Raw genomic sequence first — 27,877 nt, 5'->3', positions numbered from 1 at the left:
ATGGAGACTTTGTGGATGTTCTTACTGAGCAGTATATTTTGTAAAGTCAAATTATACGGTAATGTATAAATATTGATTATTGTCTGATTTGTTTGTTGGACCATTTGATTAATATAGGTATGAATTAAAATTGTTTGGGGATAATGTGATATACTGTTCATTTATATAGCTATCTTTTTTAGCAAGCACAGAATTACACTAAGCCATTCAGTCAACTGATATCACCGAATGCTTAGGAGTGGTGACCAGTTGGAGAATAATTTTATTTAGTTTCTCTTATTAGTTACATTTCGGTCCCATTTCAGAAGATTTAATGGAACTATTTCGCCCTTTGACGTTTTTGTTTTCTTCAGTCATTAAAGGATTTTATTTGTATTAGGTATTTTGACGTTAAAAGTAACCCCAGTACTTTTTTTATTGTATAATCTGTTAAAGGTTTATTGATTGAATGTCCAAGTGAAAAGTATATTTCCCTTCAATATTTATTGATATTTGAATTTAAAAAAAAACAACTTATGTCTCTATTTATTTACTGATGAAAGACATAACAAAGCATTTGTTATACCATCACGAGTTTCGTTAACTCACTTATTTTGTCAACTATGAGACTTTATCACAGCATAAAAATCACTCATGCCAAAATGTAAGAATAAAATCGGACATTTAAGTGCAAAATTTGACAGTTTATTTTGTCATGGGCAATGTTAAAAGTATTTTTTGATTTATTTCCTTCAACAACTAAGTATATAAAGAGAAATGTTTATAATGTGATTTGTAAGCAGCAGGAAGAAAATGCGTTAAGCATACAGCAAGTATTAAACATGAAAAAAAGAAATACCACTATAAAGCTAAAAAGGAAAGATATAAAACGAAACATATATGTAACATTTTATTCCGAATACAATTTGAGTGCACATAAAAGGCATTGACACATTAAAAAATTATAACTATTTTCAATTAAAGCTGTGCATTTTTTTTCCTTCAGAAAATTTGGCATTGAACAAATCAGCATGGCAGCAGCACCCTTACTATCATAGAAGAGATTGGGGAGCGGGGCGTGCTGTTGACGGTCTATATACAGACCTGTCTGGTTGGGGTGGACAGTGTACGGTATCTGGAAACAATCAAAATACAGCAGAATTGTGGGTAGATCTGGGAGAAGTACTCAGTATACACCATATCTTTATACAGTACAGGACGGACAATATGGATTGGGGTACTAGTACTTCGATTTGTGATTTTCTAAAATATCCATTATTTCAATTGTCCAAACTACTGATGACTTACTATTTTAGACGATTAGATTTATGCAACAAATGCGTAATTTATTCCATTTCATTTTTAACTGTCACAAAGCGTTTAAAGCGTAAAACATAATAAAGATGCAAAAATGATATTGATTTGTTATGAATAAAGAAACATTTCACGTTTATAAATGATGAAAGAAACCAGTATAAAAGACGAATTATAATTTTCTGGATTGATTTATACTTTCAACATAAAGATTGTGCGAACTTGATAGGAATGTTTACTTCTAGCACGCTCAATGTTCTTTAAACTCAGGACATAACCCCCTCTCCTCAAATATTGGCAAACAAACGCTAGTAGTTAACCACTTTTTCTCAAATCATATCTTTAAGTATAATATCAGACCTGTCTTTTACTGTCGTACATTTAAATTACCCAAAGCATGCACACTATTTTAATTTTATCTAAAGCGTTGTAAAGCAGTTGTATAGCAACCGGCAGTTGTTGAAAGTTACAAAAAAATGGCTAGACTTTGTAACAAATGCATAATTTCAAGAATGTTTTAAAGAGGCATTGAATATAAAAGGCAAATTTACAGATATCAATATTGCCGGAGAAGGGAGGGAGTAATCTGTTGTTACTCCAGGCAGTTGTAATTTTGTCTGGAAAAGCAGGATTTGATCTGTTGAAGCACAGTGTATACGTTACATGTATTCTGCTTTTTGATTCTATTACATGTTGTGTAATATAAGACAGTCAGATATCAAACAGTATACAGAAACTTTCAAAATAACAAACACAAATACTCAGTTGGCTCTAGTATATCAGTTTTCTAGGGCCGAACTGCCAAAAATGAATTTAACTGAAAATTACTTTATAACCGATGAATGCAAATATTATTTTATAACAATTCAGAAACCGTTCATTTCTAGATTTGTTAAGTTCTTGTTTTCTATTTCTATCATCACAAAAACGTATTAAACCAAGCGTTGGACGTGATTACCAGAAAAATAAGTTCAGATATGTTGATTGTTTTGGACAGGTTTCATAAATTGTTTTGTTACATGTCAAAAGGCACAATATAAAAAAAACTGAGATATTATGGCTGTCTTCTTTTTTTTTTACACTTTCAGTTTTAATAATGTGAAAATGCAACTTTAAGTTATTTTAACCAAATGAACCTGACATTGAAAAGGGGTAATACAAATGTACGATAACGTAATATTCTACACTTAAATAGATTTTGACGATGTGATTTCAATTTATTACCTTTAAAAACTTTAAGGCAAAGTAATTGCTAAAAAAGATATTTGCTCATTGCTAAACCGTTTAATACAGTCATTCGAGATATTAAGAATTTCAATCTTTATCGGTTGACTGCAAGATATGTTAAAGGTATGATTATATTTTTTTTTTGTATCACTAGAAAAGGCTCAAGCCTTCAAGGCAAAAAACATATCTGTGTCACAAAATAGTTCTATCTGTGAAATAGCGATTTTAAAAGGGGTTCTTATGAAACTACCACTTTAGGGTTACTTCCAGGTATTTGGAATCTGAAGCTTAGCTGCCACAAAACAGACTGACCAATAGAATATATTTAGCAATTTATAATTAGTTAAACTTTCTTTGTAATAATCTAAAACAAAAATGAAATTAGAATTTCAGTCTATTTTTTGAATGCTTGAATAATAATTAACAAACCCCATCAATCGCCTGTACATGCTATCTGACGAAACGGGCAAAACGTGTATATTCTAAAATTAATCTCTCTCCGCTTTAAAGTTCGTCTTTACAGTCCTAGAAATAAAAGTGCCTAAATAATTAGACCTACTTATCATATTATTGAAGCTTATAGTCTACAAATGAATAGGTGCAGAGCATTGCATTTGTACCCTTTTGAATACTTGATTTCTTTTGTTATGCAGGCATAGGAAATATTTTGTAAATCATGTGACATAATAATGTAAATAATTGATATAAAGAAGTACATTTTTTAAAGGAAAATAGTTCATTTTCCTAAAGCAAAAAAAATACTCCAATAATCATAATTTGTCAACCTGAACACATTTCAAGAAAGATATTTTTGTATAATAATTGATGAATTAAAATTCATAGATCTCATTCATTTTATATATCAGAATAAAACATTTAGTTTATACCATTAAATGTTTTTTTAGATAACTTTTTTTGTGATATAAGCAATCGGAAAATTGATCGTCAGTGGTAATTGATTTGTAAGATGTTTTTTTCAATTCTATATAAGAATCAAACTCGGTGGCAATGCATAGTCACGGATTTTCTAACAGTTAAATAGACTTTGTTGAAATAAATTGTATAATACCATTTCTGTGTTCTTATGTGGTCATATTGTCATGATAACAGAGATGTAAAAATGGCATTTTAATGCTTATTTCAGAACACATTGTGAATAAGAACAACAAAAAATAATATTATGAAAAAATTGTCATTTTTGAAGAGAAAAAAAAAATATGTAGAAACGCAAGTGTTTTGATGGTAACTAAAAAGGAATTTCAAACGACGATTTCTTCATTTGGTTTGAATTTTAAATAGAAACCTTGATTTTTTTTGTACACACTAATATGATTGTGCAATAAAGACTTTAAAGAATAAATTAAGAGCTATTGCTCTGGTTACACGCTGAAAATAAGGTTGCTTCTAGCATTTTGAGGCATGTTTGAATGGGTATCTTTCACATGTCAAAAATAAATATTTGATAGCAATGGTGAGAAAAAATCCAGATGTCTTGAACTTGTGAGCAACTTCAATAAAAAGTTAACTCAAATTTATAAAATAGCCCTTGCTATGATCTTTAAAAAAAAAAGAATTTATGTGTGAAACAGCTTGTTTTTTTTGCATAACAAAGCTTTTTTGTGGTATATAATAAAACTTAAGGAATATGTTTCTTATATAGAAATGATATAAATAAAGTTTTCTTGAAATAAAATGGTGATTAATACTTTTTCAAAATAAAAAAAAGGTAGTTCAAAGTCCATCAAGGTTCCACTAATTTCTATTTCAAACTTCACTTTTTGAATAGACATTTCGAACGGTTACACATCTAGATTCTTAGGATTCTCTGTGTACATATCGAACACAACGAAAAAAGATGATGGGGTGCTGTGTTTTAAAGACAGAAATTATACCAGAGCCACAATACCCAACCCTACAAACATAACATGTATCACACACGGGAGATACGTTTTCTACTACAACAACAGGACATATCCATATTCTCCTGGGTATTCTCACTACGCCCACAACGAACTGTGTGAACTAGAAGTGTATGGTGAGTGAATTCAATACAAAAGCTTTTGGAATCGATGATTTAAAAAACATTTAATTGCTTTTTTCTATGTAAAAATACCTACAAATATTAGTTTACCATTACCACTCATTTAAAAGCAAAACCAAAATGTTTACAATCAAATCTGCTTATACGAATGTTGTTAAAAGGTATCCAGACATTGCAGAACACGGAGATATGATCGTGTACCTCAAAATAATAGTTGCCTTATTTCAACATTGCACTTATTTAAGTATAGGCTATTTAATTTATACTTACTCGTCATATCGTTTTAGCCAGTTATTAACCTTGAAATTTTATTCTCTTTTATTCAGAATAGATATCAATTGATTTTATTTTACCATTAGCTGCATATTGACGATCACGAAAATGACATTTTTAAAGCAATTTTATTCTTAATTTATTGGCCTTTTGATGTGATTATCAAAAAGAAATCCTAAAAGGTTTTGTCCGCGCGTGCTATTTCATAATTCAGCTGATCGTCAACGATCATTATAATAGCGTTAAATCATTACTTATGAGGGGCGTATATTTAAAGCGTTATATTATGATTCGCCAGAATAATATTTCAAAAAATCTTATATTCATCTTCAAATCGAGTGCTAAGAAATTTACGACATCTCTATCCTTCTCAAAATAATATCCGCTTGCTTTTTTCTAAACTTTGCCTCTATGATCCACGGTTATGACAACGTCAAAACGGTGTGTTCCTTTTAACCATTTTAAGGACATCATGGTTAAGTTTAAAATTTTCGTAGCCAAAGATTGTAGAGTGTTCACAAATGATCTCTTTTTATATTTCTAAGATTTTTACATCTTAAATCTTAAACAATTAAGCTACTTCTAAGTGATTAAAAAAATAGCAAAACATGTTTACAGAAAACCTCATACTGAGAGGATTTTTAAAAAAGAAAAATTAAAAACATTTAGGGTCAGTCTTTAACATACAAGTAAACAATGCAGATCAAGCAATGTGTCCCTATTTAGCCTACATAGGATGATCAGACAAATCATTAAAAAAAGAACAAAACTGTATTCATTTTTTTAAAGAATTACACATATCTTTTTTAAAAGAGGATTAAAAACATTTTTGTTTTTCTTAAACATAAAAAATCCCAGGATGTCCCATGCCAGGATACTACGGAAAAAACTGTTCCTTATCCTGCCCACTGAAATGTCAAGAAGGTCACTGTAATGTTATTGATGGAACGTGTCTGGGTTGTGTTGACGGATACCAAGGTCCATATTGTAACAATGGTAATTACGTCGGTTTTGAAATTTTTAACGTTCTACCTGCAAGGTAGGATAAATACACATTCGCTGTTTTTAATGTTTTTTTTTTTTTATAGTTAAACAGTTTTTGATGTTTAGAGTAATGGAGTAGCTACACGCAAAAAAAACCTTTGCTTCACACTCATATAACATGACCATTAAAAATATATATTTTTTCAGAGTGCAGCATTGGCACGTATGGGCTTGAATGTGAAAATTTATGTGGTAACTGTAGTAACCGTAATCGGTGTAATCACGTGAACGGAAGTTGTCCAAACGGATGTGATGTAGGGTTTTTTGGTGATGAATGTAATAAAGGTAAAGTTAAATATATTACAACGTAAAATAAAATAGTCGTTTTATTCAAGAGTTATATAGAATAGTCGTTTTAATTTCTAAAATAGTATCATCCTGTGAAGGAGAACTTACCTGTACAAAAATGTCAGTAATTTAAAATACGAAACTTGAATCTTAATAACCATGGCATGATGACGTTAATTGGAATTAAACAAAAGGTTATTTTTGGAAAACATAAAAGAGGAAATGTGTTTTTGTTTTCTTATTATCATTGACAGCCTGTCTTCCTGGTTGGTATGGTCAAAACTGCACAAACAAATGTCATCAGAATTGCTTAAGCTGTAACCGATTCAATGGTGACTGTAAGTTTGGATGTAAGCCTGGGTGGAAAGGAATAAACTGTGAAAATGGTAATGACATGCTTATCTACTTCTTTATACATATATTAAATAAACAAATATCTCCTTTCAAGTAAACCAAAATATCATACAAATTAAGACTTATTTTTATAACTTTAATTAGAATAATTTGTTTTGTAGCATAGGATAATAATCCTATTACATCCGAACAAATCCTAAGGACTATGTGCGGTTTTATGCATTGTTTTTGACCCTAAAATCAAAGTTTTAGAAAGAGCTTTAAAAATAAAGTGAAAGATAGTTCAAATCATATTGGAAGTATAGGTGTAAAAGGTTATCACCACAGTGACGTCTTAAGTAGGAATGACGTCATGAAGATTGCATTATCTTGATAAAGTGTTTTTTTTGTAGCAAAATGTGGGTTTTTTCGATGGTTTTTCGACTGGGAAACATCGAGCGCAGGCTTGCGCAAGTACCATTTTTAGTATAACTTGTATAACTATCTGAAGAAAAACATATGTTAAAATAGCACTTGAGCAGACCTGCGCTCTATACTTCCGAATGCAAAGTATAGTGCAAAAAAGATAAACAGCGAATGAGCAATGATGATTTAAATAAATATTAAAGTTATAGGCATCCTCTATACAATGATTTGTGAAGATTTTATTTTTATACGATTCTATTTAAAAATTGGTTGAAATCGGGGGCAGATATTTGACCATACCGCACAAAGTCCTTTGTCCGACAAATGACCAATTCGTCCGAACAACTTGTAATTCGTTCGAACACATAACTTACTGTGGTTTCATTAATATTCAAAGGCATCAATTTTCGTGAATAAAGTAAAAACCACAGTTTCAAGGATACGTAAATTCGTACCAATAACCCTATCAATACAAAATGTTATTAAAAATTGCACTTCAATGAACATTCAATTTCGTGGATCAACTAAGCAACGAAATCCACGAAAATTGGTATTCAACGAATATTAATGAAACCACAGTATTTGTCCGAAAACAAATCCTAATTCGTCCGAACAGTTAGCTAATTCTTCCAAAAAAATAACTTAGATTGTCCGAACAAATCAAAGTTCGTCCGAACACGAATCATAATTCGTCCGAACAAATAGCTAATTCGTCCGAGCAAATAAGTTATTTGTCCGAACGAATAACTTATTTGTCCGATCAAATCGTAATTTCTCCGATCGAATAACTTATTTGTACGAACAAATCCTAATTCGTAATGGGTCTGAAAAAATACTTAATCTGTCCGAACAAATAACTTATTTGTCCTAAAAAATCGTAATTTGTCCGAACAAATAACTTATTCGTTCATACAAATTGTATCTTTTTCATGTCCCTTTCACGCCGCCGTTAGAATTAATATTGTATTAGTGATACGTGGATTTCTACACATCAGTCATGACAGAAATTTGAATTTTGTCTAAATTTAATCGAAAATTATTGCAAACAGATTCAAAATAAAAAAAAAAATCTGAGAACTCTACTAAATATTTTGGTATTATTTGTTGAGAATTGAACATGAAAATACTGAAACATTAGTTAGGTTTATCAAACATTTATGAAAAGGTATGCAATTATGCTTTTAATACTTGGCCAGGAATTCCTCTGTCGTTATAACTGATACAAACATTTCTATTTTAATTTATAGTTATCACGTGATAATGCACCGAGGTGACAGTTATGTTCTTCCCGGTTTTATTGCAGTGTCACTTACAATAAGTTTTCGGTCCGATTCAGATGAGTATTTTCATCTGATCATTTTGTGTATCACAAACAAAATAAGACGATGAATTGCTCATATGCTTCCTTAACCTAACCCCGTTAGAGACAATTTTTATTTATAAATTGCTAGTCAGTGTTATTTATTTGGTACTTTGAGGGTACTTTGTTCCCCGTGTTTTAATTTCAACTTACGACAGGAATTTTTTTTTTTATATAATGATTGGTTTCTTGAAAGCTGAAAATAAATTTTAGACCGTAAATATGCTCAAGCATACGCCTTTCGGTGTATGAACTCTGACTGTCACTTCTTGATTCGACAATGTATCGTATGTATAATTATTTAAACTGTTTAACCTTTGATAATTTACTATTATTTTACAAACATAAACCCGCGATTAATTTGTACATTCACTCCTGTATCAATACAATACATTAGTTTTACGTTTAGATTAATTTAAGATTAAAGCTTTAATCGTTTTTATTTCCCCCTTAACCATATAAAAATATGTGTAACTACGAATCCTCTAAGAGGATTTCTATTTACACTACAATAGCAAAGTACGCAATGTTTTAGATATAAGAAATATACTGTATCAACAGTAACGTTATACGTACACGTACTCTTGCTTTGATAAAATTATCACACACAATACCTAACAAAATAGGTGTGGGGTTATTAACCTTTTCTGGTTTTAAATAAAGCTAGTGTCATAAAATCAAAAGACGCTTCCCATTAAAACAAGTGTATTAAAATATGTCTTAATATTGAATTAACAATTTTTCTATTAATTATGTGAGTTTTAAAGTGTATCACAAAGTATACTGTAATACCTAAGATGTGTGAATATTATTTCCATATAGTTTTTAAAACTTTTGTCTTTAAGCATGCGATGGTCATATGTATGGGATTAATTGTACAGAGAAGTGTGGTTCGTGTCTAAACGTTGAACAATGTCACCACATAAATGGGACTTGTATGAATGGATGTGACAGAGGATTCCATGGTTCTTATTGTATTGAAGGTTATTCATTGTAACAATATCAATCCTTTTTAAAAGAGCACTTGCAATTTTCAATTTGAAATTTTTCCACTATAATCTTTTATAATGTTTAAAAATTAATTTTTTTTACTTTATCAAATTGTAAAAAAAAAAATGAATGAACAAATGATTCAAAAATAAATATTGCATAGATTATTTCACGTTGAATAATTTACGTTAGCATGTTCAAACGGGTCGTATGGATACAACTGTAACGATACCTGTAGCACTCATTGCCAGCTGTCTGGGATGTGTGATAGGAAAACAGGACATTGTTACTGTCAAGTCGGTTGGAAACCAGAAAAATGTGACTCATGTAAGAATATGTTGTTAACAATGAATGAATTTTACATGAATGTATAATCTACAGCGCATCTTTGATAAAGATACGCTGCCCCATGTAGTAGTTAATCGTTTTCTTTCAGTCATTTACGACATAAACACACCACAGAATATCAAGATATTGTTAATTGTTAATATCAATAATATTACATCAAAATAGTAAACCAGTGATGACAGCTATTAATAATTTATTTAAGAACTGTGCTGAAATAAATACAATATTGTGATATTATTACAGAAATATGTATCATAAAAATGAACTAAAAGGAAAATTCCTAAAATGATAAAAAATGCTGTTTTTATACTGATTTTTGTTTCTGTGAACCTATATCATATCTTTATTTGATTACCGTAAAAAAAGCAGGTTTCGCGAATATTTTTAACGGCCCTCGTAAAAGAGTGCACGAAAAACAATGTGTGTTAAATTGTATTACACAGTAAAACCATTTTCATTTCTATATTATTAAAATCTATGATCATGAGTTATCTTTATCTTTAAGCATGCGATGGTCATATGTATGGGATCAATTGTACAGAGAAGTGTGGTTCGTGTCTAAACGTTGAACAATGTTACCACATTAATGGGACATGTTTGAAAGGATGTGACAGAGGATTCATTGGCCCTAGTTGTATAGAAGGTTATTCAATGTAACAGGTTTTTTTTTTATATTACCACTTGCATTTTTTTTTTAGCTTTACTATTTTAATCTGTCGTGGTGTTTAAAGAGTTTATTCTTTATTTGCAAAAAGTGCAAAAAGAAACAATAATTGATAACACCCCCCCTCCAAAAAAATGGTTCCATTGTTGTATGAATTTGATAAATTTCCTTTAGAATGTCCAAAAGGGTCGTATGGATACAACTGTCAACACAACTGTAGCATCCATTGTCAGATGTCTGGAATATGTGACAGGAAAACAGGACATTGCCACTGTCAAGTGGGGTGGAAACCAGATACATGTGACTCGCGTAAGACATATGAGCGTAAAAACGTTGTCGGTCTCTTTTTTTAATTCTCAAAAATAGAAAAGAACATCGCATGCTCAATATTAACCAAGTAAATGTTACCTGTTTGACTCTGCTCACACGTTAGTTTACGACATTACAGTTCAACAATTCTAAGAACAAACACATTTTTTTTACACATATGGCCTGTGTCAATGTTCTTATCCGTCCATGATTAATTTTTCATATCGATCCTGTCTTAGCTTTGTATTTAAATAAATCATGAAATAATCGCTGGTATACATGTATGTTAGTGAACAATTAGGTTTCTAGTTTTAGTAACATTATACTGGATATTTTAATGTCATGGGAGAGATTGGGATTTTCTACTTGAATAGCAGTATTATTGAATCTTTTAACAGAAATCAGTAGTTGTGCTTCATCGTATGATTAAGTTGTCAACTCAGTGGTATTTTATTTTATTGAGTCACGTGAACAAATTTAATAGAATAAAATTTAAGAATTACAATTCAATATTTATTTGCAATTAAAGCTAGAACATTATGTTTTGAAATTAGAAGGTTTGAATTTGTTGATTACATATATATGACTGTACTATACAGGAAATGATCTGTAGATAAAATGAGGAAAGGATAAAAAAAAAATCAATTGATATCATGCCATATTGGTGAAAGCAGGGCTTGACAAGAAAGAAGAGGGAAATAAATATTACTTGTCCTTGTTAATGACTGATTCATAGCCTGTAAGAAAACAGGAACGATTTTTCATTGTTAATACTTTATCATTGACAGCTTGTCTTCCGGGTTGGTATGGTCCAAATTGTACTATCAAATGTGGTGCAAACTGCAACAGCTGTAACAGATTTAATGGTGACTGTGAGTTTGGATGTAAACGTGGATGGAATGGATTAACCTGCCAAAATGGTAGTACAAAAATCATCTAGATGTATATATACATATACTGAATAAATAAAACGTATAAAAGTAATCCACAGTTAAAATAAGGAAAAAAGTATGGAATTTGTATAATAAAGGTATACCTTATTATTTTGTTTTTATTTTAATGCTCCAACGCTTTAAATTTCTACATTGGTGTATTTAATTGGTACTTATTAGCAAATATTGTACGATTTTTAATGGCAGAATGTAGCGAAAACACTTATGGATTAGACTGTAAACAGATCTGTGGAAACTGCAGAAATGGAGAACAGTGTCATCACGTGAACGGTGGCTGCCCTAATGGGTGTGACAAAGGAGCCACAGGCGTTAAATGTGCCATTGGTATATGACAATTAAAATAATTATCTATAAACTATATAGGCTACTTTCAAAACGAAGATGAAAAATGCTGGAATGACATTGTTTTCTCAAGCATCAGATTTTCATCATTTCTTAAACTTAGGGTATTTCCTTCTACATTTCTTTTTTTCTTTAATTTAAATTTCATAACTCATTGTGTAACACACTTTTTCACTTTTAAAATGTTATGTGTAGTGATAAAGAACCGACTCGATTTTTTAAAGAACATTTTAAAGATATTTTGAGAAAATTTGCACCTATTTAATTATAGCCTGTCATCATGGTAGCTATGGTTACAATTGTGAAGACAAATGTAGCATCAACTGTGAATTTCCAGAGAGATGTGACAGGGTGACAGGGCGGTGTAAGGGAGAGTGCAAAGTGGGATGGAAAGGACAGACTTGTGATACTAGTAAGACTGTTCAGTCCTTGTAGTAAATAATGAAAAAAAAAGTTGTGTAATACTTATTACATGTAACGACGACCTTCAGATAAGTAAGTCAAACCACAATACTAATTAGTGTGAATCATTTTTTTTTCATTAGTTCATCATAAAAATGCATTTATTATCCTTAAATGATTAAGTAAAGAAAATTGATAGGCATTTTTTTTTTAATATTTACATTTTAAATGTTTATCTACAAAGGATGCAACGGAGGTAAATTTGGGGAAAATTGCGCAAATGATTGCGGTCACTGTTTGCACAAAGAACAATGCCACTACATAGATGGCACATGTTCCAATGGATGTAACGATGGGTATCAAGGCATTCAGTGTAAAAACAGTGAGTAGATATTTCACAGAACATTAAAGATTATTCTTAACAATTTAAAAAATAGGTTCGAATCCTTGAAAAAAGAATTTTAAAAGTAGAGTGTTTTTTTAAGTAGATCTAGATTTATTCCTTTATTCTTTTTTTTTTTTTTTTGCTCGTATGATATATTTTGGTTGGTGAACATCTCGGTGCAATTTTGTTTGCTTGGTAGGTAGGTTGGTAGTTTTTTTTGGCAATTCGAATCTTTTTCTATCACTTCAAGAATATAAAGTAGTCTGCTAGCATGTGGAAATTTTCTGTATTGTTCGTTTTAAAAGAAATTAATAATGAGCTACTTTTTAAATTAAGTAAAGATGTAGTTGCTAGTTTCATCTGAAAAGCAAAAATACAATTAGGTTACATAACTTTGACATTTTTAAGCTTTAGTTTGCAGTAACAACACATATGGATCAAACTGCTCTCTGAGTTGTGGAAACTGTCTTTACGTGTACGGGGAACAATGTCACCACGTGACTGGTCAATGTCCACGTGGATGTGTCAGTGGATTTCAAGGAGACTTTTGTGTTGAAGGTATTCCTAGTATCTGGAGGATTTTAATACAGAAAAACTGATTACACTGCGATTTGAACATTATATTTAAAACTAAATTCTCATCTTATCTCAATATGTTTTATATTGATAATAAAAAAAACTATATGTTGCATTTCTTTTAAAAAAAAGAGCCAATTATATTTTTTTTGTTATTTTTCAACGCAGAAAATGACCTGTTTCTGCTATCGTCTGAAGCAAGATGTCAGCTGGCAGCTCCACTCTACTCTTTTATTTCATTGTTCTGTGTCAGTGTTCTCATCATTGTATGCTTAGTTTTCAGGTAAGAAACTCGCATGTTAAAGAATACATCGTTGAACTCTAAAAATGAAGTTAGATGATGAGTTTCATCTTTTGTTTTGTAGAGTTTTAAGAAACCATTTGCCAAAGTGCAAACATAAGCAAGAAAACAAGAAAACTGGAAACTTCAGCTCCAGTAAAATTTCTAATATCATGTATACGGGCGACAATTGTGCTTATGATGAAGTTGGTGAAGTTACAAAGAATCCGGATTATGATGAACTTCAATAATTATTGCTACTCAAACATGACTAGGAGTAAATTTTATTAGAATGATTATATAATTGCAATTTCTGCAAAGTTTTAAGACTTGGATATTTTAATATTAATGATATTGAAACAAAATGCATGCATGTGATTTTGTTACTGATTTGCATCAGTATGTTAAATCAAGTGAGAATATAAAATGTTGTTTGTTTGGTTTTCATTAAAGTTCATGTTGAAACTAGAAGCTGACAACAAAACATAAACTAATTATTAATCTTAACAGCTGATTTTAGGTATTACAAAAGAAAACCTCTTTCAAGTATTACAATGACAGTATTGCCTTTATTTCAGCTCACGCATATTTTCATTGAAATTACAAGAAAACACAGATATGGTAAAGAAATGATGTACGAAGAATTTCATCTCTGTTTTTTTTTCTTATAAGTATTACATTATGTTTTTATAATGTTTATGTAAATAAACAGGTTATTACAATATTAAATATTAATATTAAAATAAAGCTTGCTCCTTAAATAATCATTACCTATTGCAAGATATACAAAATAAAGAACTCTCTGTCTTTCTCTCTCTCTTTCTCTCTCTCTCTCTCTCTCTCTCTCTCTCTCTCTCTCTCTCTCTCTCTCTCTCTCTCTCTCTATTTCTCTCTCAAGTATACTCTTAGTACACTTATTACCGGAAACATAATTTGATAAAATTTTATTTCTGTTTTATTACCACAACCTTGAATAATCTTAACAAAGTATTATACAATTATTGAATATAACAAATTGCATTATAAAGAAATCGAAATAAGTTGTCCATGTAGCTTCCCTGTACAGTTTTAAGCGGGTGTTTAATGTATCTAATTCATTCTTTAATGGCGATCTTAACACCTTGAAAAAATAAAGATGCATAAGTAAGAGTATCTAAGTTGTACATTATAAGATCGTTCTACGTTATTTGATCTAATCGACAATAATGACGATTAAGATATTCTACTTAAAAAAATAGAAAAAAAACCATGATTAAGATCATACTGTTGTTATTTACAATGTATATAATGTCCTCGTTAAATGAAAACACTATTGTTGATCATACTAAGCAAAGTTTTTTTTTACATATTGAAATCATATGGGTTTTGAATCCTATAGTTTAACAAGACGTACATTAAATTATTTTGTTTATATCGAAGAATTGTTGAACATAAAACCATGCCTAGTTAAGTTTAAGAAAGAAAATATAGAATATTTATCTTATTTACAAAGCTGATTTTATGCACAATAAAAAGAGTTAACTGAAAGTTGCTAAAGATGGACTGAATGGCACACCTATTTCAATCAGTTTACTCAATTAGTTACTTTTTCGTTACATTTTAGTCGATTGAATGGCATAATTTCACCATGTAATTTTTTTTTATCGATATAACCTAATAAATATCTCAGGTTGTTAAGCTATATTTACGTGATTGTATCATATCTCATCACTATAATATAGTGAGAAAAGTTATTATAAGAAAGTCAAGGACAAATGTAAATCGATTTAAGCGTATAAAAATCCACTTTTGACACTTATTTGTTTTTTTGTTTTTTTTTTCACTGAAAATATCATCTGTCCCATTCACACCGTGTGACACATCTTGAATTCTCCCACTGATATGGTCAAAAATTAGTACATTTCACAGCACATATTGAACCACTGCTTCGATAATTGCTTAGTCTTCGGTTGTTTATCTTCGTCATTAGTTAACTTGCATGTCGAAATTGTACCCAAAAATCCTTAAAATTTGCTAAAAAACAATAAGGTTTTTTTGGGGGAAAATAATTTGATTAAAGTAAGCTGTTTTGTTAATGCTGGTAGTGCTGCATTAAATAAACATTTTTGGTAGTTGATTATTTTTCTTATTTCAAATTTGGTTCTCTCTTCTCTAGTTCTCTATCGTTTACGTTCCTATGAACACAATTTTAGAAATGTTCTAGCTATTTCCACTTATTTATAAATGTATCATATACACCCATGAAGTATAATTTCGTCAATTTCTTCAAACATTCGTTTGCGACTCATAATTTTAAAACATACGCCTGCAAATGATTTTACATCTATCAATTCGCTAGTCTGGCTGACATCAAACTTGGATTAAAAGTCGTGGTGGTAAAATTTTATTAATATGAAAAAAAATATTCACTAATCCCTCTACATGTATGTCACGTTCTAATGGACAATAGATACAATTTCGATAATCTACTGCAATTGTAAATAATTAAGGAAGCGTTCAAACAGGTATAAGTGAAATAAAACATTTTTCTGCAGTGTTCGTTACTCTCATATAAATCGACAGGAAAGACTTTACAAAGAATATAATTGAGTTAAGCCTCCCTCTGTAAAGTGTCATGTAAATGATCATCGATTAAACGGAACATGTAATAACAGCACACTTTCCATTCGTCGGAGACTAACAAATGCATAACCTATTATTATGCGTTAATGGATTTATAGCTGTGCGTTATAACCATGCTTATTGTGCAACCAATTTTTTTTTTGTAACTTCAAGTTACTTGTGAATAAACTACAAGTTTAATTCTCCACAAAATGTATAAGCTGTGGTTGCTTTTGCTCTTCAATTTAAATTGCTTGGTGAAATCATACGGTAAGACATTTTAATACACTTTTTTTTACTCCTTTTGTTAAAATAAAGAAAGTAACTACTTATCATTTTAAAAGTTTGAAAAATAACCCTGAAACATTTTTGAAAAAAGTCTTTATCTGGGGTTTTTTTTACGGAACCAACTTTTGATTTTGATACGTTACATCTATCCAAAGATGACATTATGATTTGTAAACTACTGTAGAGTCAATTTAGCTGCATAATTAAAAGATGTCGTGGAAAATATTCATATATTTTACAAGCAAAAGTGTTTCTTTTCTTGAGTAAATTCCATTTGATTCAAACTTTGGACGAATTTTTTTTTAATTTGAATAAAATGCTTATTATTATTGATGTATTTACATTACTTGCTTCTCCTTAACTATAACGAAAGTAACAAAAACGTATAAACTCCTCGCCAACGTTTCTTTAATCTGTTCAGATTTTTTTCTCTGTATGTATTCGTTTTTATTTTGATATTACATATGCGCAATAGTTTATTGTCTCTGAATTTTAGTTACCCCCAACTGATAGTAAAGGTATTTAGAACTGTTGTGTTCCCAAAAGGACTGGGAAAACCCAAAAAACAATCGTGTGTTGTGTTCTTATAGGATAAGGATATGGCGAATAAAATAGTTTTAAATGAATACCCTTTTTATGATTAATTTAATACCTGCACTAATTTTTCTTTAAACACGAATCTTCATTTAAAATATTGACAATAAAAAAGAATTTGAAGGAAGTTAACATACGGACATCAGTTCATTATAAACTGTCTATCCTCTCGCAACTTTTATATTCTCTTTCATTTTTGACAAGCTGATATGTAAATTAAGTATAAAGAGGGAAACTTGAGATATTTAATGAACGTTGCAATGATATGTGATAAGTGAGTATCCTTGTAGTTTTAAAGAGATATCGATATAATAACTTTCTATGAAAAAAAAAAGAAAAAAAAACTTTATATGAAAATGTGATTCATTAAATAAAGACTTTAACAGATATGGAAACGGTTGAAACAGGCATTGCAGAAGCTGATATGACAAAGAGCTAGAGCCACGAAGCATCAAAAATGGCCCTATCATTAAATATTACCATATTTTGGTAAAATATAGGGTGGAATCTTAGCTTTTCATAACTGTTTTTCTTTTTTTGATATCCATCATACTTTTTTATTAATGGAGTTTACAATATGGCATTGTTTTGATGAAAAATGTAGAACAGACGTCATTTTTGTTAAGGTAGCTCGCGGGTTTACCTGCTTGTGAGAAAACCTACCTTGAAAAATTGTCCACGTGATCCATAGGTTTCAGAGTTTTATTTCTAAAATTTATTTGAGATTCGTCTGCGCGGTAATAATGTTATCGTGTTTCAAATACAGTGTCATTGATAAAATCAAGCAACGCCATTTCAATGAAATATATAGTAAAATGCACATCTTACTCGAGAAACGCATTACAAAACCATACTCCAAACTTTTAAACGATTCAGACGAAATTAATTATGCTCAACACAATAACAGAGGAGATACTTATGAATCGATTCATAAAAAATAATCAGTATGTGTTCTCGGCCAATTTTTTGCAAAAAAACTTTAAAGATTTAAAAGATTTCTCAAAACCTTATATTTTCATTACGACGTTAGCCCGACGTCATCACTTCCTTACGTCTGAGAACCCAAAAATTGAAATGCATTTATTGACAAGACTAGCTGATTAACACATTTTAGAACTTGTAAATACTAATTAGACATTATTGTGAATGTTATCAAATGCACAAATGCAATTTATGTAAGGCTGTAAAGATACAGAAAATTGCTGTTATTTTTATGAAATTCTGAGTCAATCAATGCCAAAACAAAAATGCCAGGCAACTACTGACATAATAAGTTTGTAATCGTATAAGCCAAAAGAATTTTTAACAAATTGATCGGTAGTTAAGATTACGGAAGTCATAATTGAAAAAAAAAACCCACCCCGATTTTAATGCATACGGTTCAATTAATTTACTTGTCTATTTAAAACATGATTTTAAATGGAAGAGTTCCAACGCACACTCTTACTTTATAGAACAAAATGTGACAAAGTATGTGACATCTTTAAATTTTCAGCACTTGATATTATAAATGTTTGTATAAACAGTAATAAACTGCATTTAAGCTTTTTGATATATTTCTTTTTAAGCTTCTAAATATCTCATTTGTCATTTTAAAAAAAGCATGTATGAGTTTACTATGATGGTCGACTCTTAACGTCGATTCCTATTGTGACGTCAGCAAACCCGCGAGCTACGTTAAGTAACGTCATGAAATGATAAAACTACGTATGACTTGAATCTAATAAAATAAACAAAAAACAAATAAAATTATCATGTAGACATTATAATTAATTTATGAAAATAAATTTATTGATGAAAATACCATGAAAAGCTTATTTACAATAAAGTTTTAAAAATATTACAAAGACCAGTGCTGAAGGTCAATAAAACGGCGGTACATTTAAATATGTCGGTGTCATAAAAGTTTTTTTTCTGCAATTTGAAACTGCATGAAGTAATGATGATGCGCAGTGTATAACGGAGGATTAATCATTGAATTCTACCAATGTAATCACAAATAATTAAAAATAAATATATAAATATGACAGAGATACGGTAATTGAATTTAATAGAGATGTATGTAATCTCGAATTTTAATGCATTGCTGTAACAATCTGTGTACATTATTCTGCATGATTATTTTACTTGTTTCAAGGCTTCGATATTTTCAGCCAATCCTGGCGCTTTACAGCAGTTAGATGCCAGGGTTCAGTCCTTTGAAATGTTTTATTTTCCCATTTTCCCTTGGTCTCACCGTGCGTTCATGTGCGCTCACCGTGCGTTCACTTGCGCCAGCTCTCCGCTCCGCTCCCGCTCATCGTTCACAAAACGCCCACCGTGCGTTCACAAAGATTTCGCCTTGCGCTCACTGCGTTCGTTTAGTGTTCACTTATTGTTTAGTCAGATAATATTATATTTAGGCTTATAACAATACAAACATGTAGTTTATTGTTATTATTTCCTGATTACCATCGAAACACAATGTAACAATACCTCCCGGGGCACTCCGAATAAATCGTTTATCTTGCGTTCACATAGAGGACATATATCGTTCACCGTTCACTTTGCGCTTGCGTTTGCGCTCTGCTTACGCTCACAGTTCACCGTTCATAAGCGCTATCCAAATTCGGCTCAGCGTGCACTCACCGTTCCTTTAGAGTGCACTCACTGTGTGCTCACCTTTCACAAACTGTTCAAGTGAAAAATAAAACCTTTTAGCGACTGTGTATATGTAATGGATATACTAGTATGGCGAAAGCAGTTTCGAGGCCCGTTATAGGACCGAGAACTGTGATATTTTTTCATACAGAAGTGTTTGAGGCATATATAGTACTTAAATCACTCCATTGAATATCATTGTTGATTCCTGAGACAGTCCAATTTTAAAGAATAACAGTATTGTAACCACTGGTAATGGTCTGATATTAAGAAGCTCTGTAATATATCGGACTGTCATAAGTAAAATTCTTGACTGCTGGAACAAGGGAATGACATTACAGCAGTGTTTTAATGTTCATTAATTAAATGAAAAAAGAATATCGATTTCTTTAAACATATTTTTATGAGTTTATTATTCTTTATAAATGCCATAACGTCTATTCATTAACATTTCATTTTTTCTAGTGATATTCATGTCTTTTGAGAATTGTTACAAGTGATAAGCTATCCGTAAATGTCTTGAGAATTAAGATCATATTTCAGAGAGAGAGAGAGAGAGAGAGAGAGAGAGAGAGAGAGAGAGAGAGAGAGAGAGAGAATGTGGGTTTACTATTTTGAATCGAAGATAGGTTAAAATGAACATTTTTATTTAAAACATCAAGCAGTAGCACATAAATAATGTCGTTAAATTGTCTTGAAAAGTCGAATTGATAGCAAGCATGTAGAATTTGTGTTATCATATATATAGATTTGTAATGAACTCGGCCGTACATCGATTTTTTTAGAGGGTAGGGAAGGGGGGGGGGGATTGAATGGAAACAAATACTGTTTTAAATCTCTCTGTACGCATCGTTGATTTTTTTTAAAGAAAGGGCCCGGCAATCTGAATTTTTTCTATATGCCATACAAGAAAAACTTTGATGAGATTTAATACGCATAAAATGATCGAAGATAATTTCAATCGAGAATTTTATAGGCAAAAGTAAGTCACCGATGTGCCCACATTAAGGGTGATTTTTTATTTTATTGGACAAATTATCAACAAAGACATCGCAATTGGGACTAGACTTTTATATAGTGAACATGCTGATAATGTATTCTAAGCTGTGTATACCAAAAGCCGTCTTTATCGAAACGGACACAATCGAACTTTTAAGAAAGGAGTGTAACTGCATGTAACGGTTCACCGGAAATACATTGACCACGCGACGAATCAACACTGATCAACAGGTGGCTGATAAAGAAAAGACATATGATTTGGCAAAATGTTTTTATGCTAGGGACGATGGCTTAATATTCAATTACAGCTGTACTTACGAATTAAATAATCAAGTTTTTTGACGGAATAAGTTAAGTTTATCATATATGTACATGTTTACACGTGATGTCGACTGTCTTTCTCCCGCGGTATTCAGGAACAAGTACTTGTGTAAAAAAAATCGCTTGCATCTTTCCTTTCGTTTAATGCATTTCACCGTTTGACAAAAATCCCACAACTGGCTACTTATACATGCTATTGATTATTCTACATAAAGGTATAGGAATATATATTTACTTACGTATGTACAATGTTAACTTTGCCATAATTTAGTTTTTCCCTGTTTGTTAACAATGTTCATGTATCTCATGTATTCATGTACATTCTACTGCCCTTGAATAATACCGTGGTACATAGAAATAATGCTTTTTAAAAATGCAGACTTTACTGGTAAATTTTATTGGCAAAATACAGAAAGAACTCAATATTCCATGTACAGATTCAACTGACGTCGCAAACGTCAAACTATGACGTCATTGATGATGCACGATGTAAGCATGAATACACAGTATAAAATTACTAGATAAAACATGTTAAAGTTCAGTTTATGTTTATATGCATTTCTTCCTCAAATATTTAATAAAATGATGATTTTGTAAATAATCAGAAATAATTCTTTATCATTATTAATCAAATTCTGCTATTTCAATAAAAAGGAAGCAAATAATTTCCCTAAAATACAGTGGTCTGTTTTATTTTCTGATACTAAAATTTTCAAAATTTGTAAAATACATATTGGCCACACTTGAGTACCTCTACGAAATTTTGCAGGCAGAAGCATTTATGCAATATCTCTCAGTTTTAAAAGTTTCAAAGAGGTACTCAAGTGTGTCTTATTGGAATTTTGAGGGCTGATTTAACAAATTTTTTCACAATTTTTAAATATTGTAACATTCATTGAGGCAAGCAAACTATGTTCTGTTTTATTATTAAAGAGATGTGGGACATTTTTCTTTCAGAATGTTGGGCTTAATTCAATTTCAACTGCATACAAGTGTGTATGAATTCGGAAGTCGTCGTTATCTCGCATCTAATTTTAACATGTTTTTGTAATATGATTGCAACGCTGATTACAACTGCATGATCGTCACAAATATCTTTGTATTATCGCGGTTTATTTTTAAAAACATTATTTTTTATTTGAAAATCGGGATTTATTTTTACTAAAGCAACAATAGACACAACATTTAAGTGTTTGGTTCGTATTAAGAAAGTCGCTTATGGGAAAAATTCTGGGAAAAATTATCCCAGAAGGGAAGGCAGTCTCTTTTAAGAGAGAATTGCAATTGTCAGCATTTGATTAATTCCGTGTGTTCCTTTTTTTATTCAGGTACGGTTTGATTTTTTAAGATATCGATCACTAAGTTTTCATTCTTTATACTTTCTTCTTTAACTTTGTTTATTTTCAGTAAACGTTGCATTCAATAGACCAGCATGGCAGAAGTATCCATTTTTTAATGGACTATGGGGAGCGGAGCATGCTGTGGACGGACTGTATTCAAATTTGTCTTCTATTGGAGGACAATGTGTGATATCAGCCAATTATAGATCAACAGCAGAATGGTGGGTAGATCTGGGAGAAGTACTCAGTATACATCACATCTTTATACAGTACAGGACGGATGATTTTGACTGGGGTAACAAACGTTCTAATACCAGAAAGTTTATGCATTTTAAAAATCACCCACACCAGTTCATGACACTTAGGGATGCTTATATCTTATGCACAAACATTAACAAATAATTTACAAAAAATCCGGAAAATATATTAAAGTCTAAAGTATATTAAGGCCAGTTACTGAACTGAAGAAATATTCAATGAGATAATGTTTTTGTTACTTTTTCTTCAAGATCTCAATAACGAGCTACTTTTGATATGGTTATACATTGCATGATATCGAAAGTGAATGTGAACATTATGCGTCCTTGTGCAGCATTACATCATTATATAAATGTTTGTGCATTAGATATGACCAACAGTAAGTTCACTGATGCTATTTCTATTTAAATCAGACCGCAATTGTACCCAAATGTTTTAACAATGTGCAAAGAATTCCTTCGTATTACTTTAGATTTATTTACTTAGAATTGCCTATAAGTTAACAATAACATGGTTATCCACTTTATATGATGATGGTGAAAAAAAATCAGCATTTCTCTATCTATGTCAGCCTTGATATAATGTGTTTGCCATATATACTTTACGATTGAAAGTTAACTTACTGAATATACTTGAGGACAATTTGCATTCGAAATGCCCAGAGGAACAATTTCTACTAAATATAAGATGTAGAAGTCTAACGCTAATAAACCGCTTAGTTATGCTTAGCGCTTTAAAATGAAATGCGACATATGCTTACCATATATTTAAAAAAGTTACAAGCTTGATAACCAATTTGTAATTCTAATCTGAATTAAATTAGACTTGCAGAATGGGTACACCTATAGATTTTTAGGATTTTCGGTGTATATATCGAACACTACCAACAAAGAGGAGGGGAAACTATGTTTTAAGGACAGAAACTATACACGGGCCACAATACCTAATCCTTCAAACATAACGTGTATCACACACGGAAGATACGTTATCTACTACAACAACAGGACCCATCCTCCGTATCCTGCTGGGTATTCTCAGTTCGCTTTCAATGAGCTCTGGGAATTGGAAGTGTATGGTGAGTAATTGAAAATAATAGTGGGTGTGTCGTGGACGATTGTATGATTGGTATGTTGTTTTAGGGACCTTTTCTAAAAAATGTTGAGAAAAAAAAAGAAAAAAAAATTATAATGGAACTTTTCAATCACTGTTAAAGTGGTGTATTCTTTTATTAATCTTAGTTAGAACTAATCAGTAATACGATATTATAGAATAAACTGAGTATTCTTGATTAAAAGAATTATAACAGGACTGGGCTAACAAAGTTCTAATTTGGTTTTGTTATGATGGATGAAATAATCAGAATTTTATATCAATCCAAATTTAAAATAAGAAATATGTGAAAGCAAAGATAGAAATAAATATAACAGATATGTAACTATAACGTCTGATGGAACTTTTTGATTAATTTATTTGCTGAATTGATTTATTGAAAAAATGGTTTAAAAGACCAGTAGACCAATCTGATTTTAAGAATAAAGTTACATTATATACTGTATTTTGTTTCATTGGTTGCTTTGTTCACTTGTCTTTTATTATAAATAAAGAAACATTAGTTATTATTTGATGTTAGATTCCGTATTTTAATACCGTAAAATATTTGCAATATGTAAATACCTAAGGGGTTAAAAGTATGAATCATTTATACAAAGATATCTTTCGCTTAAAACAAAAAAAAATGTTATCATCACAATGAATTTAGAATGAATGAACCTAGTTACCCAGTAAAGTTTTATCAGAAAAGTCATATTGAAATATGTTCCAATTAGAATGCATCGTAAAGGCACCTGGATGTACCAAAAACAGTCGTAATATAAGTATTGATACCCAACTGTTTGTAGTGCTTGTTTACCAGTCTGGTAAGTTAGGTCAATTGCTGTTTGATTACTTACGGTATCCAGATTCCATGTAAAAATCTGACTGCCATTGGGGCAAAACCCTGTCTTATGGAACCATGAATTAATTATATACACTTGTCAATGATGTTTTTGAAGAAATCACGTCTGTTCAGGCATGTTGGTTTTCAGAGAAAGGATATTAAAGATCTTTCTTTATACATTTCGAATTATGCTCATTATTTGCTGATATCATTAAGCTTTACTTGGGAAAAAAATGCTTGAAATGTTATTGACTTAGAAAAATGGCTTCTTGCTAAACTTATATATGATCAAAATTAAAGATATATTCTTTGGTTGGTGGTTTTGATCTTGACGTTAGAAGTTGATATTGTTCTATGGACGTGAAAAAAATATTATTTTCACTAATGTAGCATGACACGTTCACATTTTACAGTCGTTTCGATCGTTTGACATACACTAATTAGCAATTCATATTTAGTAATTTTGTATGATTCAGCTGAAATGTTGCCATACACGTGCACATAGTCGTTTAGCACATTTTCTGCAAAGTTCAAAGTGAACACATTCAAAAGCAGCCAATTTCTACAGGCTAAGGCGTATCATTTACAAGAAGAATGGGGTTTTTTTCATAAGTATTTTAAACCACCTAGTGCTTTAGGCTTGTGCTGTTTTTGAAGTTTTTGAATTAAATTAACAGGATGTCCCACCCGAGGATATTTCGGAGAAGACTGTTATCAACATTGTCCACCGAACTGTCAGGAAGGTAATTGTAACATCGTGGATGGAACGTGTCTAGGTTGTGTTGCTGTTTACACAGGTCCAACTTGTAACGAACGTAAGGTTTTTTTTCATGGTTAAGAATTATTTTAAAATATCAAATCTACTCTCTCTATGTAATTAATACACAATTTCATAGTAAATTGGATTTACTTTGAAATATTTGAAATTCGTATCATTAACATTTTTACTCCGCTGTTTCATTTCAAAAGATTTCTTTTATAAACAAAAAATGTATGTATAATTAATTTTCTCAATTCCAAGAATGCAGTAGCAAAACATATGGTCTGGAGAGTCAGCAGAATTGCGGAAGCTGTAAAAATAGTGAACAATGTCATCACGTGGTTGGACGTTGTCCGAATGGTTGTGACAGAGGATGGCACGGTGCCAAGTGTGCGTACAGTACGTGACATCAAAACCAAATTCCATGAACTTCTAACATTAGCATTTTATAGGTGTTAAACGTTTTACACATCCTTTTACATATGAATTTCTTATAATGTTACAATCAGTTTTTATTATGTTCGATTTCTGTGTTTCACATTAACAAAATGCCCAGTTGTCGCATCCCTACAACAAAATGCCCAGTTGCCGCATCCCTATAACAAAATGCCAAGCTGCCGCATCCCGCAGCAATTCTTGTATTCCTCTTTGATTTCAATTTTACTTAGATATTGTAATACAATGCATAAATGAATTATATCCTAGGTTCGAAGAGATGCATCAACTGACCAGCCCTGTTAACCTTAGCATTAACATATCAAAAAATAACAAAATATGACATTGAATAATGATTAAATGTTAAAGGTTGGTTATTGAGACTTGTATCCAAGGTACATCAATAAGCAATTCTAGTTTATACTAGGGCTCTAATTACCAAAGAAATGCATTTGAAAAAATCAAAAATGAAAAGCTATTTTAAAGGAGGGATGCAAACACTGAAATATGGATAATTTTATTAACTTTAAGTATATATTTCTTCCCCAAAAAATAACATTAAAGTTTGAATTTCCTCGATTTTCTAAAGTTTACCTATTTTTGATCGAGTATTACAAAAAACCTGACTAATAGGAGCCCAAAACCTTTAATTGTCTAAAACTACTTATATTGTATATATTGTGTTGGTATTAAAATCATATAAGATCAGTAATTAAATATTTGAGATTTGCTATCTTGAAGTGGTTTTATTTATCTTTTTTTCTTTTGATTATAGCTATTGCGTGTCAGCCAGTAATCTAAAATTTTACATGAGATAATAAAACCAAAAAACTTGTAAAATGATGCGACAAAATACATAGAAACTTAACTTTTGCGATTAAGTTGTTACCAAAAACAATTCAATAAAAAAAATGAAAAATTTAGCTCGAATATCCTCTGTTTCAATTTAAATCTACATTAGTCATAGCATATTTTTCTCAGATACACAAACCACGGATATCATTTTTCATAGTGTTTGATAATATTGGTATTTTGTGTTTTTAGAACAATACTTTGATCTTTATGAAACTATCTTTTTTTTTTAAATTTGAAACCCTGAGTAAACGCAATCCTTTAAAGCACTGTGTTATTTAATAACTGCTAGTCACTTTATAAGCTTATTGAATTAATGCCTTAAAATTTTTATATTGCAAAAAATAATTATTCAAAAAAATTGTATACCATATAATCATTTTAATCAACAATCTCATATCTTTCACAACAATGAAATGTATAAAACAACAGTTTTATTATAAGATACATGTGATAACATTTTTAGTTCCTCTGTAGCGTGTAATAACAACACATATGGATACAGATGCTCGCTGAAATGTGGAAGCTGTCTTTACGCGTACGGGGAACAGTGTCATCACGTGACTGGTCAATGTCCACGTGGATGTGACGTTGGTCACCAGGGTGATCGTTGTGACCAAGGTATAAAAAGCGCTTAGAGTGTTAAAAAATGTCAATTTGATAATAAAGTTACTTTCAACTCATTTCAAAAATATTTTAAAGAATAATTGAACATTTTATCCCGTAAATTAAGATGAATTTTATTTTTTCAGCATCAAAATTATAATCTGAAAAGGTTTTGGTATTTGTATTTTAAGTTGTAAAATATTTTGTGTTAGTTACCACTGATCCTGTCTCCAACTGTCAATCATCGATTCCCCTCTATGTCTGTGTTTCCATAATTATATTATTTGGATTGCTAATTGGGTTTTTAGTGACTCGGTGAGTAAATGCTTTTTTTTTTTTTTTTTGGTCTAAAGATTGATTTTATTGTTTTTTTTTGTTTAATTTTCGTCAATAAAAGTGCATTGTTAATGCTTATATTTGCATGCTTTTTCAGACAACTTGGAATCAGTGTATGCAAACCACAAAAAAGCCAAAAAATCAGAATTGAAAAATTAGATAAACGTAAAAAGGATCCAGAGTACATAGAGCCCTCTCTGATGTTCGTGTGTGACAAAGAAAACACCACTGCACATGCGTTTGAAGAGCTGGGGGGAAATTTCACCTTACTACCAAAACGACAAACTTCCATGAGGGAAAAAAACCCTGATAATTTCTATGATTTTAAATATCATATATATTTCTATTGTAAATCACAGATTCATCAGGTGTAGATT

At 30.7% G+C, this 27,877-nt stretch overlaps 1 protein-coding gene and 1 pseudogene across 1 annotated transcript; both read left to right on the top strand.

Annotated features, from left to right (window-relative positions):
- On the top strand, positions 1-14,810 carry LOC128174535 (multiple epidermal growth factor-like domains protein 10). The gene is made up of 17 exons (XM_052840067.1): positions 1-31; positions 986-1,216; positions 4,307-4,555; positions 5,693-5,830; positions 6,026-6,163; positions 6,421-6,552; positions 9,131-9,268; positions 9,468-9,602; positions 10,129-10,266; positions 10,462-10,596; positions 11,385-11,516; positions 11,736-11,873; positions 12,163-12,303; positions 12,538-12,675; positions 13,093-13,236; positions 13,423-13,537; positions 13,620-14,810. Exons 1-17 carry the CDS (start codon positions 1-3, stop codon positions 13,783-13,785), a joined length of 2,439 nt encoding a protein of 812 aa, XP_052696027.1. The 3' UTR covers positions 13,786-14,810.
- LOC128174534 (uncharacterized) lies at positions 13,802-27,794 on the top strand (annotated as a pseudogene).
- Positions 27,795-27,877: the final 83 nt, after the last annotated feature.

The sequence above is a fragment of the Crassostrea angulata genome, chromosome 2 (genome assembly GCF_025612915.1).
Source record: "Crassostrea angulata isolate pt1a10 chromosome 2, ASM2561291v2, whole genome shotgun sequence".
Taxonomy (NCBI): Eukaryota; Metazoa; Mollusca; class Bivalvia; order Ostreida; family Ostreidae; genus Magallana; species Magallana angulata.
The sequence above is the reverse complement of the archived record's forward strand: the minus strand, read 5'-3'. Positions and strand labels throughout refer to the sequence as shown.